This window comes from Grammomys surdaster, unplaced genomic scaffold, assembly GCF_004785775.1.
Source record: "Grammomys surdaster isolate TR1022 unplaced genomic scaffold, NIH_TR_1.0 215, whole genome shotgun sequence".
In the NCBI taxonomy this organism is placed as follows: Eukaryota; Metazoa; Chordata; class Mammalia; order Rodentia; family Muridae; genus Grammomys; species Grammomys surdaster.
Genome location: NW_021604660.1, coordinates 5555409 through 5575230, shown reverse-complemented (window position 1 = coordinate 5575230; position 19822 = coordinate 5555409). Strand labels below are relative to the sequence as shown.

At 37.8% G+C, this 19822-nt stretch overlaps 1 protein-coding gene across 2 annotated transcripts in view; it reads left to right on the top strand.

Annotated features, from left to right (window-relative positions):
* The first annotated feature begins 4042 nt into the window (after positions 1-4042).
* The window catches only part of Kpna5 (karyopherin subunit alpha 5), a 56138-nt gene continuing 40358 nt past the window's right edge, over positions 4043-19822 (top strand). Inside the window, exons 1-7 of one of the 2 annotated variants that reach the window (XM_028772589.1) lie at positions 4043-4155; positions 8451-8584; positions 10107-10208; positions 10337-10436; positions 14543-14637; positions 17120-17251; positions 19388-19476. In XM_028772589.1, coding sequence (XP_028628422.1) covers positions 4152-4155; positions 8451-8584; positions 10107-10208; positions 10337-10436; positions 14543-14637; positions 17120-17251; positions 19388-19476 — 656 coding nt within the window. In that variant the 5' untranslated portion in view covers positions 4043-4151. Of the gene's footprint in view, positions 4156-8289; positions 8336-8450; positions 8585-10106; positions 10209-10336; positions 10437-14542; positions 14638-17119; positions 17252-19387; positions 19477-19822 lie in introns of those variants that run through there. The other variant, XM_028772590.1, reaches the window with a different exon arrangement.

The window sequence follows — 19822 nt, the reverse complement described above, 5'->3', positions numbered from 1 at the left end:
CAGAGAGCCAGATATATTGGGATTGGACAGAGATGTATTTAACTGAATGAGAAATACTTTTAAGTCTATACTTACAAGACAACCTGTTGGAATAATATTCTTGTGCACTGTGTAAAGGTAGCCTTTGCATTATTCAAATGTTGATTTCTATACCAGCAGGGAACTGAAGATAGGGTGTGAACTTTGGAATTGTTATTCTAACTGCTCAGGACCTTGCATCATATTTTGTAAGCATACTTCTCCATCATCTTCTTATTGGTTTAATAAAGATGTGATTGCCTATAGCAGGACAGGAGAGGAAAGGTGGGACATCCAGCCAGGGATAGGAACTGTGAGAATTGAGAGGTATAGGATTTGCCAGCCAGACACAGAGGAATTCACATGTATGGAGACTAAATGACTAAATGTAATGGGACATGTGACAAATTCGTACTAGTATAAATGGCTAAGTTATAGATACTAATTGAGAACAAGCCTAAGCTATTAGTGTTATCATTCCTTCTAGGCTTTGTCCCACAGTTACCTGGCAACAGCCAGGTATGCCTGACTCACTATAAAAGGAGCTTTTTGTCCCCTCCTCTCTCTTGCTCTTACCCTCTTAATCTCTTCCCTCTCTGTCCTTTCTCTCCCCATTTCCCTCCCCCATCTCTCTCTATGTGTTCCTGGTCGGCCTTCCTCCACCCCTGCCATTCTCTGTCTCTACTACCCCCTCAACTCTCCTTCCCAGGCCCTAAATAAACTCTAGTCCATACTATATCCATTCTCTGGCTGGTACCTCATGGTAAAGGATGCCTCAGCATGGGCTCGGCAGAGGTATCCCCTCCCCCACAGGATACATACCCCTGGCTTCCTTTCCTTTTTTATAAAACACAACATTAAGGCCTAAGCTTTTATAGATAATAAAAAGTCTCCATGTTGTTATTGGGAGCTGGTGGATCAAGATGGTCTGACAGTAACAGTCAAAGAAACTTTAAGATCTTGAGGTTGTGACTGAAGAGTAAGTCATCAGTGCTCTACTACCCAGCTTATCAACATTTTATTAATCAATGTTAAAACTCTGAACTTTTGACATCTAGTAAACAATAGGCATAAAGGGGGAAGAAATTTGAAATGTTTTTCATTTTTCATAAACGATAAGTCATTTTTAACACTTTTTATTAATTCTCTGTAAGTTTCACATCATGTACCCTACTCACACTCACCCCCTTAGCCCCTCATAGCCACCCTTTGCTTTCGCAACCTCACCCCCAAAATATAAAACACACTCAAACAAAACAAAGCATAGAAAACATCGCATCATGGAAGTTGTTGTATGTCACAGTGTGTTCTACAACATATCTCTCTGCCCACACACCTTTATTTAGAACCGTTCATTGCAAGAGTCAGTGGTCTGGTTTTCGATCTCTGGCTTCTGTGACACCATCAACATTGAATCCTCATTGGGACTCTTTCTGGTTATCCTGTTGTTTTACCTGTGTAATGGAGATCCTGCCTCTTTGGATCAACCAGAGTGGCACTTTCACACATCCCAACCATTCATATAGATGATATAGATTTTGCGGTGGTGGTCAACTCAGAGCCCTAGATCTGGGCCTAGGTGGTAACTGAGCTAGTCAACATACCAATTCTCCCTTTTCTATACCATCAGGGTGAGTTCTCCAGCAGTGCACTGGCTAGGCCATCCAATGTCACCATCAGCAGAGGCAAAGTCAGCTGCTCTTCTGCTCTCATGTCCTTCTAGTTCACCCACACCCAGACCTCCAGCACCAGCTCCACTGTGCTGCCCAGTCAAGGCTTACCCTCCCAAGTGCTGCAGCCTTTGAAGGACAGGGACAGCTCTCCTGCTCTCATACCTTCAAGGATGGCTCACTCATGCCTTTGCATTCAGGGCTAGCTCTACTCTGTTGATCAGAGGAGGTGCAGGCCAGCTCTCCCAAGTGAGCTAGCTAAGTGAGGGGCCAAGGCTAGCTCTCCCATACTCATGACCCCAGGGCCAGCTCTCCCAACTTGCTTCAGGAGGTGAGGGGTTGGGAGAAAGGTATCACCCCCTACTCCCATGCCACTTCACCATAGAGAGCTCTCACTATTGGGGCTAGTTTATATGCTTCCCCTTGACCAGGGCTAGTTCTATTGTGCTGCCCAGATGAACTGCAGGGCCCCTCTCTAGAATATTACAGCCAGTAAGGAGCAAGGACAGCTCTCCTGCTCTCCTTATTTAGGGGTCAACTCTCCTAACTACAGCCAGTGTCAACAGACAAGAGCACATCTGTCTCAATCCCCCAACTTACTCATGGCCATCCCACAGCAGACAAATGGCATGGTCAGTTTGCCCACACTCATGCCCTCAGGGTGGGCTCACCCACACCACCTATCCTCCATCCCTACTCCACATGACCAGGGGCTAGCTCTACTGTACTCTCTAGGAGAGTCACAGGGCCCCAGTCTCCTGAATGCTGCTGCCAGTGAGAGGTGGGGCCAGCTCTCCAGAGCAGCATAACCAGTTAGGGGTGGAGCCATCTATGTGGCCCTTTGCAATTTGTATTTACATAGTTTAAATCATTTTCTTAGACCCTTGAAATTTACTTAAACTTTTATATTTTCAGGACTTTATACATCTTAGAACACCTTCTTATACTCTCAGAACTTGCATAGACTTTTAACAAAGAATCTCTGAGCCAGATTTGAAATTGCTATGCAGGAGGGATATAGGGAAGGAGTTTTAAAGGGGAAAACCACACAAACACCTTCAGTATTTATAGCAAGTAAAAACTGTTCTGTTCTCTTCTGCCAAGCAAAGCGATTTTTAAGTTAAGTTTTGAATTAAGGCAACTCAAAACCAATCTTTGGATATCTGCATAAGCAAGTTACAGAAGAAAAAAAGCAATTTGTTATATCATAACAAGTAGATAGTCACAGGTCTACATTTTTTGGATAGGTATCACTGAGTCAGGGTTACTGGGAACATCCAGGAACTGGAGTCAGAGACTGTTGGGTACCAAGATATATGCCTAACATACAATTCTTTAGCTATAACAAGTCATGAACAGTCCAAAGAATTACTTTTTATCTTTTATGTTTTATTTAGTGGACATAACAAACTAAGCTACATTTTTGTGGCAGGAATTGTGTTGTTTACATTGCATATTCAGAACTTAGCATTATACATGGGACTGAGTGTGCTTTCACTACTGATTGGAACTCTGCAGAGTGGACTATGAAACTTGTGTGAGTTTGCTATAATTTACACTACTTCATCTGGAGTTAATCCTTGTGTTTATAGGAAAGTACATTTGTTGAAAACCTTCAGGTGTTATATAAAGTTATTTTAAAATATCAAACTCAAAACTCGAAACAAGCATTCAAGAGGCTTGAGGCAGGAGACTTGTAGGTTATTTTTTCTTCTTGTTGAATCCTAGGCCAGCCAGGGCTACATAGCAAAACCTTGTCTCATGATTAAATTTAAAAGATGATTTTTTTTAAAAGGTAAACAAAAGAGAAGAAGAGGAAGGAGAGGAAGGAGGGGGAGGGAGGAGGAGGAGAAGGAGGAGGAGGAGGAGGAGGAGGAGGAGGAGGAGGAGGAGGAGGAAGAAGAAGAAGAAAGCAAAGCACATTATCAGATCTTTGTAAAGCTGAAGAAGCCAAAAGACTGTGTATGGCTTTCATAAGTCCTGTGATTTTTGTTTTGCTTTTTAGAAACCAGTTTGGGTGCTAGCTTCCTGATAGTAAGTCTGTTCTTTGGTATTCCCTGCACTTCCAATTTAATATTGTAGTATAGAAAGATAGATGAACGCACAAAAGAGAGCTGTGTTTGCAGGCACATAGAGGACTAATGACAAGCCTGGCAGGCAGCGACTACTCAGGAGTCTTTGGATGGCAAGCTGCCTAGCGCTATGGGTCCTTTCAGTGCCACCAGCTGAGCAGCCACGCCCCTCTGCGACCACGGACGCTGCCACGCCCCCTCCGCGGCCGCCACTCCAGCAAGGGTTTCTGGGAGCCGGCTTAGGGTCTGAGGAAGGGGCGCTGGAGGCCGCCATCTTGGGTTGCTTGACTGCTCGCCGCAGACGGGCTGCAGGCAGAGTCTACCCTGTGCTGTCCCCAGCCGAGGTCACCGCGGGAGAGTGCAAAGAAGGGCTCGAGAGAGCACCGCGTGGATGGGTAAGTGCGAGGGACGCAAGCCGGCCGCCCCATGCGGGGCTAGGAGCTCCGGGTGATGGCGGGGTGTACACACCTTTCCCTGAGAAGGTTTCCGGACCAGGATCGGTGTCTCACCTCCCAGAGGGCCACAGCCGCGGGGGCGTGGCAGCGATGACACTGCCCGGCCGGCTCCCGACGCCCCGCTCCCGACCTGCTCAGGGTTCCTTGGTAATTTTCCATACGTAGTTTTCTGGTCATCCCAGTGTGCTACGGGATGCCTTATGGAGTATCTCAGCGCCTGCAGGAGAGACAGGATGGCTTGGGGACCCTCCGTGCTGCACCGGAGTAGGGGTTTCTTGCCTTCAGATCCAAAGCTAGCAACCCTGGGTTCCACTCTTCCTTCTGTCAGCTGTCCCCCATCCCCTGGTTTTCAGGATGAAAATGTAATGCATAATAGTTGTAAGGACTGGGAAGCTGTGAAAGGTCGTAGGGAGCGAGACGCCAAATATGAAATTTACATGTGAGTTTATTACACACATCGAAAATGAAGGGGTCGGGGCGGGGGGAGACTTGTCTCAAAATTGGTACTCAAAAATTGCTAATGCTTTGTAGGAAACAAGCTTGTTAAAAGTAAGCAAGGAACTCTTACGTTTGGTCGTAGGGGATTAGAGTTGACACTCCTCTCTTCTGTACAGGTTTGTCATCTTCTAACAAGGTGTCCAAACACAGGAAAAATGAAGTCTTTCCTGTCTTGAGAAATTAAATTTCGTTAACAAATATCAGAAAAACAAAACCCTTGTCAATTCAGATTCCAGTTATGTCCCTAACTTCATCCAATAAGATTTTTCTAAGAACCTGCTTTTAAAAAAAAATAAGTTTATGAATGGAAACAAACAAACACCAACCCACCTCAGTTTGGCAACTTTAAAATGTCTGAATAGCATTTCTTGTATTTTAAATAATTTGTGTGAAATCCAAATCTTTGAATTCCAGTCTTTAAAAAACTCGTTTTCCAGCAAAGTAAATTTCTTTGAGTGAGACAACACAGTGGAGATGTCAAGATGCAGAAAGTTAGTACCACTTAAAAAAAGAAAGAAAATAAATACATGTTCTTGGTACTACATTTTATTTGGATTACAAATTTAAATTGAAATGTGTTAGTGTTGTTGACAAAGTTAATAGTCTAAGAAGTATGGAGAACTAAGAAGTATGAGTGGTGTGATGGGGTTGAAGGGCCCAAAGCGGTCCAAGTAAGTGTGAATATAAAATATTAGAACTTAGCCAGGTGGTGGTGACGCACGCCGTCCGTTAGTCCCAGCACTTGGGAGGCGGATTTCTGAGTTTGAGGCCAGCCTGGTCTACAGAGTGAGTTTCAGGACAGCCAGGGCTATACGGAGAAACCCTGTCCCCCCCAAAAAATATTAGAACTTTTATTCTTTTACATTTTTAATTGATTCCTTGAAGAAAATGTCTATTCATGTAATTTTCACAATGCAGTGGATACATTATGATAGTAACACATGTATAAAGATAATAGTTGAAGCAACCAGGGAAGTAGCTCAGGTTCCACACTACTTACTAGGTAAGCATGAGGACCTTTGTAGTCCTCAACACCCATGTAAAAGACAGGGCATGGGCATGTGGTGGTGCCTGCCCACGTTTAATCTTAACACTTGAGAGGCAGAACTAGGCATGTCTCTGAGTTTAAGGCCAGCCAGGACTGTACAACAAGTTCTGAGCCAGCAATTTCTCAAGGCTACTGCTCTGATAAGATACTATGATCTAGGCAACCTACAGTACGAAATCACAGCTTGAGACAAAGACAAGGCAGAAAGGGAGACATTAGGAATGATCTAAGTCTTTTGAAACCTCAAAGCCTAATCCTTCCCAATTAGCTTTACCAACTGGGGGCCAAGAATTCAAACATCTGAGCCTGTGGTGGCCAATCTCTTTCGAACTACCTCTTAGGCAGATAATAAATTGCTGCAATGCATTAAATATGTCAAAACTGGATTTTGAATAGCTATAAATGTGTCATACATTCTGAATGTGTACTCTGTCACCAAGCTACACCTTACCAACTGAACACTTTCCTTCATTCTTGAGTTCTCAGCCGATTATGTTGTAATTTAAACTCCAAGAGTGAGCTTTGTTTCACTGTCTTTACCAGTGACTTCTAATTATGATTCTGATACCTGGCTTATTTGCCTGATGTAGGGTGTATTGTTAATGCCAGTACAACTCAGATACTTCTCCAGCTCCTGTTCTTTGCACTCTCCTCACTCCCTTGATTTTTCTTCCCCTCTTGTTTCTCCTGTTTCTTTTTGGTTTCTTTTCCTTGTATCTTTTTTCATGAATATGTGGATACTATCAAGAGTTTTCCTGGTCATCTTTCTTTTTGTGGCTATCCACGCTGTTAATTGATTTAGTCAGTGCCCTTGTATGTTTTCACCTGTATTTTAACCATCTGTATAGTGAAAAACAGTCTTCTAAACTCAGTATTCATCTATTGAAATGATAACAATGAACATCAACAACATCCTTATTGAGATTGCACTTGTTTTCTCCCCTTAATTTCTTTAGTTCTATTCTGTAAGATCAAGTTTGAGTTTATTAGCTGGAGTCAGGAGCTATATTTGTTTTATGTTTATAGCTTCAGTATCTGCCTCTTTCCCCCTGAGTCCTTTGGTGAAGTACACCTTATTTCTTACTGCTGTCTTCCTTCAAATCTTTTGTATTTATATCTTCATATGTTCTCTTTGTTTGAAATACTTGTCCTTTTTTTTTTTCCTTTTCCATTCTTTAACAGAGATTAGTAGTGGAGCCTTTCTGAGCTTTCTGAAGTACAGTTGATTAATTTATCTTACTATGCTCTCACAAGACAGAGTGTTTATATTTTACTGTACTTCATTGCTTTTACATCTACAAACTAGTGTCGTATATCATACACAACAGACAGATGAAAGCCTCTTCTGTTTACTTTGTAAGGTAACTGATGACAGTAGTCTCTGGTCAGGCCTAGGTATGTTCCTCAACATTGTAAGAATATATTAAATAATCACTAATCATCCATCTTGTTTAACTTTTGATTGAAGTACTACTTTACACTGCTGTTTTGTTTTCATTTCTACACCCAAAATAGGTTACAACATAAACATAAAATATTCATTTCGTCTACCAGTACCATGTAGCTGGTTTATACTTATCTGAATGTAAAACTAATATGTATATTTCAAATATAACATTTCATATTTATGTTTTAAAAATATTTGTGTTTTTGTCTGTTTGTTTTGAGACAGGATCTCACTGTGTAACTTCTCTGTGGCCTAGAACTCTCAATGTAAATTAAGCTGGCCTTGAACTGACCGAGATCCAACTTCCCCTGTCTCCCAAGTGTTGGCCTTAAAGGCATGTGCCAAGACAACTAGTTTTGTGTTGCCATTTTAAAATACATTTGTAATAGAAATAAAATATACAAACACTTCATTTGGACTGAAAACTGATAGTACAGTCACAAAACAATGACCTTGATGACCTTGGTAATATCTTAAGTGACAGAAGTCAGACTCCGTTAAATCATTGAAGTGTTCTGCTTATTGGTGCTAATACCATATTTTATTGAAAACAGGACTGTATAATACTGGCTCTTTCTTGATTTTACCAGCAGTGTAATTCAAGAGTTTCTTTTACCCAGATGGTTGATGAGTTTCATGAAAGAGATTGAAAGATGTATGTCCTCCAGAAACGTTAACATAGCACAAAGGGCCAAGGTGTTGCATATTGGGCTGTTTTAGACTCATATTTGTTACTCATTTAATATTGCTAAAGCACAGATTTGATTTGTTCCTGCCAAAATTTGTATCCACATTTTATTAGGAATATAGAAGCCCTTTCATGGGCTAGCATCTTTGTCCCCCTGTCTTTTCTACAAATGCCTGCTAGCTTGCCTTTCTGCTTCTCTGCTGTGTATGAATCAACCTGAGGCTTCATTGCAAGTGGGATATCTGCTGGCTCCTTCTTGACCTTGATATCTGTGAACTAATTAGTTCCTCTTTTTTTAACCTCTTTTAAAAGTAAGTTGTTTGCGTCTCAGTGGTCTTTAAAGTATCAGGAAATGTGCTGTGACTAAGAAGTTATTATTAAACTATGTGTTCATTTTGCTCCAGCGTGACAGAGGTGTGAGAGAATGTATTTTTTGTCTGTAAGTTTAAAGTGGTTTTATTGATCTGTATAATCAGTGAGCTTAAATGTAGTTGCCTAGAGTAAGCCTCTTATATTGTTTTGAAAGTTATCCCTGTCTGTTTTCTTCCCCTAAGATTCAATGGCTAGTCCTGGGAAGGATAACTACAGAATGAAAAGTTATAAGAACAAAGCCTTAAATCCTCAAGAGATGCGAAGGCGAAGAGAAGAAGAAGGAATACAACTTCGAAAACAAAAAAGGGAAGAGCAGGTAAGTATTCTTAGATACTTAGTTTTATTTAGTAGCAACAAATCCGTCCTTCCACTCACCCACTCAGTATCTCTTGTGGAGGTTTGCAACTTTAATTATTATTGCTATCTGTTAGAAAATTTAAATGCTAATTGATTTGCTAAATCTATTCTTTGTTTCCAGAATGATATTTGTAAATTAATTAACTAGAATTCTGTACTGTTTTAGTCACTGACTGGAGAGACTTTTCTCTTGTGTCCATAAACATTTTATTCCCACTGCTAAAAATGTTTACTTTTAGAAATTTAGACCACTTCCAGTTTGTAGAATAGAATTTACGCTCAGAAAACACATTATACATCTCTGTATTTCATAAGGTTATCTTTCCATGTCTCATTCTGTGTTTTCTTTTTTTTTTTTTGGTTTTTCGAGACAGGGTTTCTCTGTATAGCCCTGGCTGTCCTGGAACTCACTCTGTAGACCAGGCTGGCCTCGAACTCAGAAATCCGCCTGTCTCTGCCTCCCCATTCTGTGTTTTATATGATTCCTAGTATATGTCTATATTCCATAGCCTCTATTTATACTTTGCATATGCACCATAAATAATATAAAGTCATTTAAGTGTACTTGTCAGAATTTTCCATTCCAATGTAGATTTGGAAATATTTATAACTAAGTAAGTAGTCCTTACAATAACAGATTAAAAATAATATATGAAAAGGACTAGTGAAAAAAGCCCAAAAAAGGCTGTACAGAAATAGAATAATTATGAATGTAAGCCTCTGTGTTCAGTATCTTGCAGGACTTCACATCAAAAAAGAAAAAAAAATGTATCGACTAAGTGAAGTTTGTATAGACTGAGGAGGAGCTGTATTAGTCATCAAAGCTCAAGGAGTTTTTGTTACTTGGGTTGTTTTGTCTTTATATTTTTTGAACGATGGAACTAGCAAGTATAGGGCTATTTTTCCTGAAATTTTTTCCTATTGCTTGTTTTATTTTGTTTCAATGTCTTATGTAGCCCAGGCTGACCTATGTTTTTTTTTTTTTGTAGGTGAGGATGACCTTGAGTTCTTAGATCCTCCTGCCTCTACCTCAGGTGCTAGGATCACAGGCACGTGCCACCACACCCAGCTTCCTCTCTCTAGCTTGTTATTTATTCTGTGTGACTTACTTTCTAATCAAGATTTCCCTTTTTTCAGAGTTGTTTTTTTGTTTTAATTATGTGTATTTGTGTTTGTCTGTATGAGTATGTGTGCACATGAGTATGGTTGCAGGAGTCTAATTCTGGTTCTCTGCAAGAGCTGTGTGCACTTTTAACCACGGAATCATACTCCAGCCCATAATGAAGAGTTTCTTAGAAAAATCTTCAATGATTGGTAATTCAATACAGAAATATGCCTTTTCAAATCCTACAAAATATATGTCTGTTTTAATGTTTTGAATTATAAAATCAGTTTCTTTTACTTACATGATAGAAGGAGTCCTATGACAGGTGAGTGATCTTTAAAAACTCTGTGTATAAAATAATTTCTCTTTATTGCAGTTGTTCAAACGCAGAAATGTCTCTTTGCCCAGAAATGATGACTGTATGCTAGAGAGTCCCATCCAGGACCCAGATATCAGTTCTACTGTACCTATTCCAGAGGTATGTTTTACAAAAATGTATCATGGTTTATAGTATGCCTCATAATAGTTCAGAGACAGTGTTACATCAAATAACATGAATAATATTCATGCAAAAATACTTATATGTTAATTTTTTGTTTGTTTTAGGAAGACATGATCACAGCAGACATGATTCAGATGATTTTCTCTAATAATGCTGAACAGCAGCTGACTGCAACACAGAAATTTAGAAAACTGCTTTCTAAAGGCAAGAATTATTTTCAGTGTCTTATTTGATCTTATATTTATCTCTTATATTTATAGTATAGATTTGTATTTTTTAACATCTTGAAACATTTTTCCCCCTTTTTTCTTTTTTCTTTTTTTTTTTTTTTTTTTGCCAGAGACTGGTCTTAATTTCTGTTTAATCCATATTATCCTGGTATGGTTGTGTACACCTTTGTTTTATTTTGCTTTTTGTTCTTTAAGAGGGATTCTCTCTATTTAACCTTGGCTGGCCTGGAGCTTACTAGGTAACTCAGTCTGGTCTCTTAACAGGTAGACCCACCTGCCTAAGCACCCAGCTAGGATGTGTGTGCCTTTAATTCCAGTACTTGGGATACAGAAGCAGGCAGATGTGAGTTGAAAGCCAGTCTGGTCTACATCATGAGTTCCAAGCCATCCAGGCCTGTGTAGTGAGATCCTGTCTGCAACAAAACAAAAAACCTGTTTTAAAGTAAATTGTTAAATAATTGTAGAAAATTATAAATTGTAGGAGAATCTAAAGAAGCAAATATAAAAATAATTCTGTTACCAATAAACAAGGCTATAATCCTTATAGAAATAGTATTTAGACATACTTTTTGTTTGTTCATTTTTGACTCGGACACGAGGTTTTACAGTGTAGTTAATGATGGCCCTAAACTCTTCATCTTATTGCTGCAGCTTACCAAGTGCTGGGAGTTCATATATGCAACACTGTACTTGGCTCTTTCATTATTTACTGACCATTTGTAATTCAAAATGGAGTATTTATTCAATTAATTTTAATATTGTTTCAGATGTAGAACTTACAGAATTGGGAATTTGAATTGTAAGGAATTTTTAAACTGTTAAGATTTTGCAGATGAGACCAGCAAGAGTGCTAGGTGGGTAAAGAAGTTTACCACCAAACTCTGTGATCTGAGCTTGATGCCCAGAACCTGTATGGTTGAAAAAGAGAATTGACTCTCCTCCCAAAAGTTGTCCTCTGTCCTCCACACTTGCACAGTGACATACAGTCCTATGTGAACAAGTATACATAACCACGTAAAATAAGTGTAAGAACATTTAATAGAAGAAAAAATATTAAATAAATTTTACTTTTTAATACTTTTAACGTCATTCCATCCTTCATCTTTGAATAGCTTGGCATTTTAAGAAATTCTTACAAAATCAAGAACAGCTTCTTTTTTATCTCAGTATTTTAGTATGTTTTTACAATTGATTTTTATTTTTTCTGATTCTTTTTTTCATTATATTCTCTTTAAAGATTTTTTTTTGACAAATGTATAGGATCTCATCTGATTAAATGATTTCTGTAGACTATGTTTGAGAATTTTAAAGTTGCTGTCATCATTTTTCTACCACATCTTTTTCATTATTTTTATTTTGATTCTTTAAGAAGGTAGTTTGAAAGAGTTTTAAAAATCTGTTATCTATGATTTCATTGTCTGAGTTGAGACTGTTTTAGAAAGAAGACTTTATTTTCTGTTTCTATTGCCAGATTATTCTGTTTCTATTATCCTTTATTAAATCATAAGCAGTTGTTTTTCACTGTTGCTTCTTAGTAGTTGGATTTGTTAGCCTAGATCGGACATAAAACAGGAATTATAAATGATTTACTGATTGACATGGACTCCTGCCAGATATATCAGGGCTAGAAGAATATTAGAGCTACTATACTTCTATTTGATCTATTAGTATAGAAAATTGTATAGAGAACAAGAAGTGGATAGAACTATAAGTAAAACCAGCAGGAAACTTGTAGTTCTTCATCATTAAGTAATATTCTAACTGGTGGTACTAGGGAGACAACGTATATCCCTGGCTACTGCATAGCCTACCATTAACTTCAGCATGTCCTGGTGTTCACATCAGGTAATAACCTTTTACTAAAACCCTCTTCTCTGCCTCACCATCATGAACACTCTTACAATATAAGTCACTAGTCACTTCTTCAATCGCAGTTTTACAGAAACTGTTCTGTTTTGTATTATTCCTTATTTTCACTGCTGAAGCATGTTGCTTATGTTTAAATTGCCAAAGTGACTATGAGTCTTATTTATAACCTTTATAAGCTTTTACAGACTATTTTATTATATAAGATTAATAACAGTTCATGGGATGTGTTAAATTAGCTGATAATTTTATTCACTTTAATTGGTTTCTTTTAGATGGAATGATAAAATGTTGCTTTAGCTTTGCCAGGAGAGACTGCATTTGTGGTTTTTTTTTGTTTTTTTTTTTTGTTTTTTTAGATTTATTTATTTATTATATATGAATACACTGTAGCTGTCTTCAGACACACCAGAAGAGGGCATCAGATCCCATTACAGATGGTTGTGAGCCACCATGTGGTTGCTGGGATTTGAACTCAGGACCTTTGGAAGTGCAGTCAGTGCTCTTAACCACTGAGCCATCTCTCCAGACCTGCATTTGTGTTCTTACCTAAATAACAGATCTGTATGTTTGCTGACCTGTAGATACTGATGTAGCTGAAGTTTGGTGCCCATTTCTTATGGACTTACGTTTCTTCTCCTATCTCATCACCTTTGTCCCAAAAAGGAAAACCAACTCAGAGTTTCTGTCTTCTAAATTAAATCAGAGGAAAGTTTAGAGTTTTCTTTCAGGAAAAGAAACATGACTGTATTTCCGAAATTCTGACCTTTTGAAAGGTAGTAAGTAAAGGGGGATAAACGTCTGCTGAGGCTCCAGAACTAGAGCAATTGTTTAAGGTGGGGGACGGGAGGAACAAAGTGTATTTTCATTTAGAACACTTGGAAACAATTTAATGAATATAATTTTGTCATGTGTGCAGGAGTCAGAGGGGAGAATGAGAATCCTCTCTTCTGTGACTTGATGAATACCTGCTTTAGTACCAGTCAGAGCAAAGAGCGATAGTGATGTGCGTGTGCCTCTGCTATGTTATTTATACACTCATATTACACACCCCCCCACACACACACATATCCACATCCACACACACCACAGCTAATGAAAACACAAAAGTATCGTGTGGAACATAGGAGAAAAGAACTTAGTTAAGGATGTCTGAAGTTTTATAAGTGATAATGAGTGACTAATGAATTTAACAAAATAGGTTAAATTTTCTATGAAGACAATAGAAGACTGGTAGCAACAGCAACCCAGAAACTACTGAGCCACTGAAAGCACTTTTTATTGAATCAGAGGTAGAAGAAAGATTTCCTTGTATTTAGTTGGTCCATACTTGAAATACATTTGTTTAAATTTTATATGAATTCCAAGAGGATTTGTGATTCTCAAAGTCTGCTTTTTCATGAAAAAAATTTGAGATTTTTAGGTAGTCTAATAGCACTTTTAAAAATAATAAATAATCTCTAGACAAAGTGAAATCTTGACTAACTGAGATAGGAAAGTGAATGATTATTGCTAGTGGGGAAACATCCTTAGAAATTGACAATAGTGCTATAAGGATTTAGTGAGGACTTTCTCAGTTGGTATTGTGAATATTGGACCTACATCCTCTCCATCTTGTAAGAATGATCTCTTCAGTTTAGGAAATATATTTTCATTTCCTATCATTATAATTATTGAAAAGGTGTAAAACGAATTATGATAATGATAGCATTTATCTGTAGTCACATCCAGGTAAGAGTTTAAACTTAGGTCAGAGAAACCTAGGGAAACTGTTTCCTATGTGTGATAGTTACCTTGCTTGCCAATTTGTTAAACTTTAGAATCACCTAAGGACAGGCCTTTGATCATGCCTGTGAGGAAGTATCTTAATTAACTGAGATGGGAAGACCTGCCCACTGCTGTTAGCACCACTGCATGACTGCAGTCTTGGACTATGTAAATAAATGAAGAAGGAACCGCTTGTAGGCAGGCATTTGTTGCTCTCTGTGGATGCAGTGGACCCAGTTTCTTCAAGCTCCTGTCAGTGGGACTTCTTTGTTATGATGGTCTATAACTGATTTCTCCCTTAAGTTTTTTTTTTTTTTTTTTTGGTCAGGATATTTTATCACAACAAAAGAAGAAGAAAAAGAAAGTAAGATACCATGTTGCATGAAACAAAGATGTGTTTATTGTTACCTTTGTGTGTATGTAACAGCCTTTCTTTTTAAATCTTAGAACCCAATCCACCAATAGATCAAGTTATCCAGAAACCAGGAGTTGTACAGAGATTTGTAAAATTTCTTGAAAGAAATGAAAATTGTACTTTACAAGTGAGTCTGAAGTTTTCTTTCTTAATCATTTTCTAGAAATGACTGACTTTTTCATGAAAATGACTTCTTACAATGCTAACTATATTATAAGCATTCATTAAATACATATTAAAGGAAAAGTAGGTACCACTCTTGGCTAAGGCATGGCTTAGTGCTAGTTTCTGTTAATAGTTTGGTGAACAGATTCAGAAAGCATAAACTCACAGCTAATACTAATGAAGTTTTATAGTTATCAACCTTTATTAACCATTTTCTTTTAGAAAACTCAAACTAAAGTGTTAATCTCATTATTAAACTTTTTTCTTTCTGAGACAGGATCTATTTATGTACCCTTGGCCTTAAACTCACAGAGATCTACCTGCCCCTAGTAATGTGAAGTTAAAGGCATGGGGCACTATATCCAACTGTATTGGTTCTTAAATTACTTCTTAAACCATTTTTAGCTTTTTAAAAGAATTGTTATAACCCACAAAAAATAAGACCAAACAGATTTTTTTTCTAAAGAGCATTATCTCTCAACCTTGATATGGTTACAGTCTCCCAAATAATTACCTATTAATGGTAATTTATTGGAATTTGGTAACATTTTAATGTTATAAAACACTCTTCCACTCTGATATCTGTGTATACTCTAGAGTTAGATTTCAGGAATTGGAGTAGACCTACATCTAACATCAATGCTGTAGGCAGTAAGGAAAGACTTATTGAAAATGCAAGTGAGAGTAATGGTGGTCTACTTGTTTGAGCAGTTTGGGAAAGGCCCCTGTTTTAGTCATACGTAATACATATGAATGTGAAAAAAAATTTAGAATTTCTAATCAGAGTCTCTGTGGAAAAGGCTATTTTATTCAGGTTAGTTATTTTGGATTCGAAGCCATAGGATTTAATTTCTGCTTTATTTAAGCTGTGAGTACAAATTAAAACTCTTAGTCTCTGATACTCTATCAGTAGGTAGCTCTTTACTTCCTGTGAATAAAAGAATAAATAAATGGGTATGAATAAATAAAATTATTGAGTGCTAACATGAGAGCCAGATATTATATAAGTTATTATAAGTCTAAAATTAAGACGTTGTTCATGTTTAGAGAAGTTTTTCAACTATCTTGTAGAAGGTAAACATACCAAAAGATAAGAAGTTAACAATGTGCTTAGCACTAACAGAACTAGAAAAAAGCGCTCTGGGAACATAGAAGATGTCGCAAATTGATTCTATAGGTGAAGTAAGGAATATTTCATGAAGGTATTTTTGATTTTCCAAAGTGAAAACAGAAAAATTAATTTTAAATTGAGAGCACAAGTATATATACATTGTGTGGTATGCTCAAAAACATTGGGAACATGAATCTTTATTCAATCTTAATGAAATTCACCAATATCGTTTGGAGATAGCTCCATGCTGTGGTTGTTACTCAAATGGGTATTAATCTGGTAGTTCAGACCAGCAGTCTAAGTTCAAACTATGTTCCTGTGGGACACATTGTTCTGTAAGCAATTTTTGTAAGGCATTCACACATTTTAAAACATATGTACTAGTTATGAGGCTTTTAAAAACGGGAGGATTTCAAATGGATATGCTGATATTATACATTTTTACAAATCAAAACAGTTGTCATTACTACTGAATAATGTAGTTGTGAATGTGTGTGTGGATATGTTGCACATGGCTGCCAGTGCCCTCAGATGTCAGAGGCATCACATCTGGAGTTACTGGCAGTTTGAGCCCTATATTTTGGTGTTGGGAATCAAATCCCCTATAAGAGGATATGTGTTTTTCACCATTGAATGATCATTCTAGCTACTCCTGTCTTAAAAATCATAACTGCATTCCAGTTTTCTGTATGTTTGTGGCTTTACTGGTCTTCACTATTATATTCTAGGGAATAGCAAGGAGAAATTTATAAACTTGTAGTTTTCTATTTACTTCTTTGTTTAGAATTGGTAAGGGTTATCATCTCCATTGATATTAAATATAAATTATTTCCTTAGGTTTTCTTTCTTCTTAGACTATCAGAGGTTCTCTTATATGAAAGATTAGCAAACATCTATTCCTCATCTGTTAATAATAATAAAACCTCCATGTTGAACAAGTACCTAAATATCTGGCATTCTAATATTCATGTTCTTAAGTAAGGTTGGGGGTGACATGATCCTGTGGGAAGTCAGTACCGTCATGATTCTTTCATTTCCTTTTGAACAGCTTGCTTTAGAATACCGCTGGGAAATACTAAACCTTAGGACTTAAGTTGTATTTACCTATTTTTGGCATTATAAGATATATTCCTTTTTGTTTTTTGTTTGTACAATCTGAAGAAGAATCTGTTTGCTTTCTTAAATAAAATTCCCCATCTGTAAACCTTACTTGTCAAGGAGTTTTCAGAATCTAAGTCAGCTTTCCTTTCAGATTTGTTTTATTCTGTTTCTTCTTCCTCCTCCTTTGTGAGAGCTCCTCCATGCTTCCATTCATTTCCCTTTCTTTCCCTAGTTTGAAGCTGCCTGGGCATTAACCAATATAGCATCTGGAACTTTTCTGCATACCAAGGTAGTGATTGAAACTGGGGCTGTTCCAATTTTTATCAGACTTCTCACTTCAGAACATGAAGATGTACAGGAACAGGTAAGTTTCTAAATGTGCAGCATGTTGTATATAGAGATTTTAATTTTCTCCTTAAAGTATTACTTGTAACTTTGTTCTCTACTTCATTTTTATGCATAGTTTGTCTAACATTTATTTATTAAAACACATTAGTTTCTTCTCAGTCTCTGATGAGAAGTGGGAAAGATAAGCCACTTTTGGCATGATTCTGGGTTTCTAATGAGAATATTCTCAGCCCAGGATCTACTGTGAGGTATTAGAGGGAATACTCCCAAAGTCACTGTGTGGCTCAAGGCTTACATCTGGGATGCTCTGATTGTTTAATGTAGGGTTGTAGGTCCTGCATCTGCTCTGCCACAGAGCATAGCCGCTTATAGAGGGGGGATATGGGAGTTGACCAGGCTTATCCCACACCTTCGCTAGTCGGATATTGGGCTGAGGCATGGAACAGCTGGAGCTGGTTGAGGAAACCCCAGGCCTGCAGCAAGGCTGAGGCCATCTGGTTCTCAGGCTTTTGGATATCTAGGTGCTGCTGGAAGCTGCAGAAGAGCTGAGAACAGAGTGGAGGCCCCTAAGCTGGACCTAGTGGTGGTGGTGGTGGGGAGTGAAGGCGGAGGGAGGAGCTCTGCCTGGTCCCATGGGGATGAGTCCTTGGTTTGATGGCTGCAAGCTTGAGCTTGTCTTGGTGGCATCCGTGCCTGGGAGCACAGAGAGGCCTTCTATGGGAGATTAGATGGCCTTTCTATAGGCAAAATCCTTCTCCATGGTTCCCCACGGTGAATACCGATGAAGAGAGACAGTCCATGGTTCTAAGGCATTTATTTTCATGGTGGAAAGTGTAAAACCATACCTCACTTCTCAGGGTGGGCCTGAGATTAAATACCGTTTGCAGGAAGGAATATCTGGAAAGGAAAGCTTATTGGCTAAGCCCTTCAGGCCTTTAGGTACTTCATTAAAGTGAAGATCTGACTTGAGCCTGTGGAGGAACTTGAGGTGTTTATTGCCCTTTTGTGACTGAAGGCCACAAATCTATGGGGAGCTGTGTCTAGTGACAGGGACCTGGTACTCGGGTACTGTCCCTTAAGGGTCTCTGGGGCTTTTAGCCTTAGCTCAACCAGGGACCACGATACCTTTCACAGTCCCACAGTTTAAGACATACATTTTTGTTCATAAAGAAAAATATTATGTTACTTTGAATTGAGTCATTGTCTTAGTTAGGGTTTTACTATGAACAGACACCATGACCAAGGCAAGTCTTATAAGGAACATTTAATTGGGACTCGCTTACAGGTACAGAGGTTCAGTTCATTATCATCATGGCAAGAAGCACGGCAGCATCCAGGAAGGCATGATACAGGAGGAACTGAGAGTTCTACATCTTCATCTGAAGGCTGTTGGTAGTAGACTGACTTCTGGGCAGCTAGGGTGAAGGTCTTAAGCCCATGCCCACAGTGACACACCTACTCCAACCAGGTCATACCTACTCTAACAAGGCCACATCTCCAAATAGTGCCACTCCCTGGGCCAAGCATATACAAACCATCACAGTCATTTTAATAGAGTTCAGAAGTAAATTTTCAGACTTGTTCTAAGAGGGCCCATTTGATAACATGATTAAACCATAGAAAGAAGCTCAAGTTTTGAGTACTTTTGTTCTTGCAATCCTTGTTAATCTGTTGATCTCCTGTTTCATTCATCATTTAGTTTTGTGAAATTTTGTATTCACTTACCATTAATATTGGAAGGTTTTTTTATGGCATTACTTACTTTTCCAAAAAATTATTGCTAATTGTCCAAACACAAATTTTTTCATATTTTTCAATAATTTGTTATCTATTCCTTAATTGTACATTTGCTATCTCTAGCTTACTGGTATTAATAAATAGTTGTGAACATCATTATGTATTGGTTTTTATGTGCTTTTGTATTACCTGGTTATAGTCATCACTAGAATGTAAGGGAAAGCTTTTAAATGTCCTTATGTTTTAAAATATCATAGAATTTCACTTAAAGTTTTTCTTTCCTATTTCCTTGCTTTTATTTTTTTCACATGTTCTTGAAACTCACTGTTTTTTTTTTTTTATAGTAAAAGTCTTAATAAATAGTTTCTGTCTGGTTTAGGATATTGTCTTAAGAGTACTTTTTTATTTTTCTCAGGCTGTTTGGGCACTTGGTAACATTGCTGGTGACAATGCAGAATGCAGAGATTTTGTTTTGAATTGTGAAATACTTCCACCTCTTTTAGAGTAAGTATTTTGTTTCAGTTTATCATAATTAAGTTAATTTTACATTTGGAAAAATAAAAATATATACTCCTACATTTCTATATAACAGTTAAATTTCCAAATAATATTTTGTAGTTTTTGCCTATGTTGGCCAGACCTAAAATTACTTGAAAGCAGGTAAAACCAGGGGAAAAAAAAACATTCAAATTGTATTCTTTTTTAAAAATGTCTTTTATGTTCTTTTAATCTGTGCTTATTAATAGTCGTCACTTACTTGATGCCTTCAGTGCTAAAATAATTCTAACAGGCACATGTACTACTTTACAATATAACATTTAAATGTTCTCATAGTGTGAAATCTTTTTTC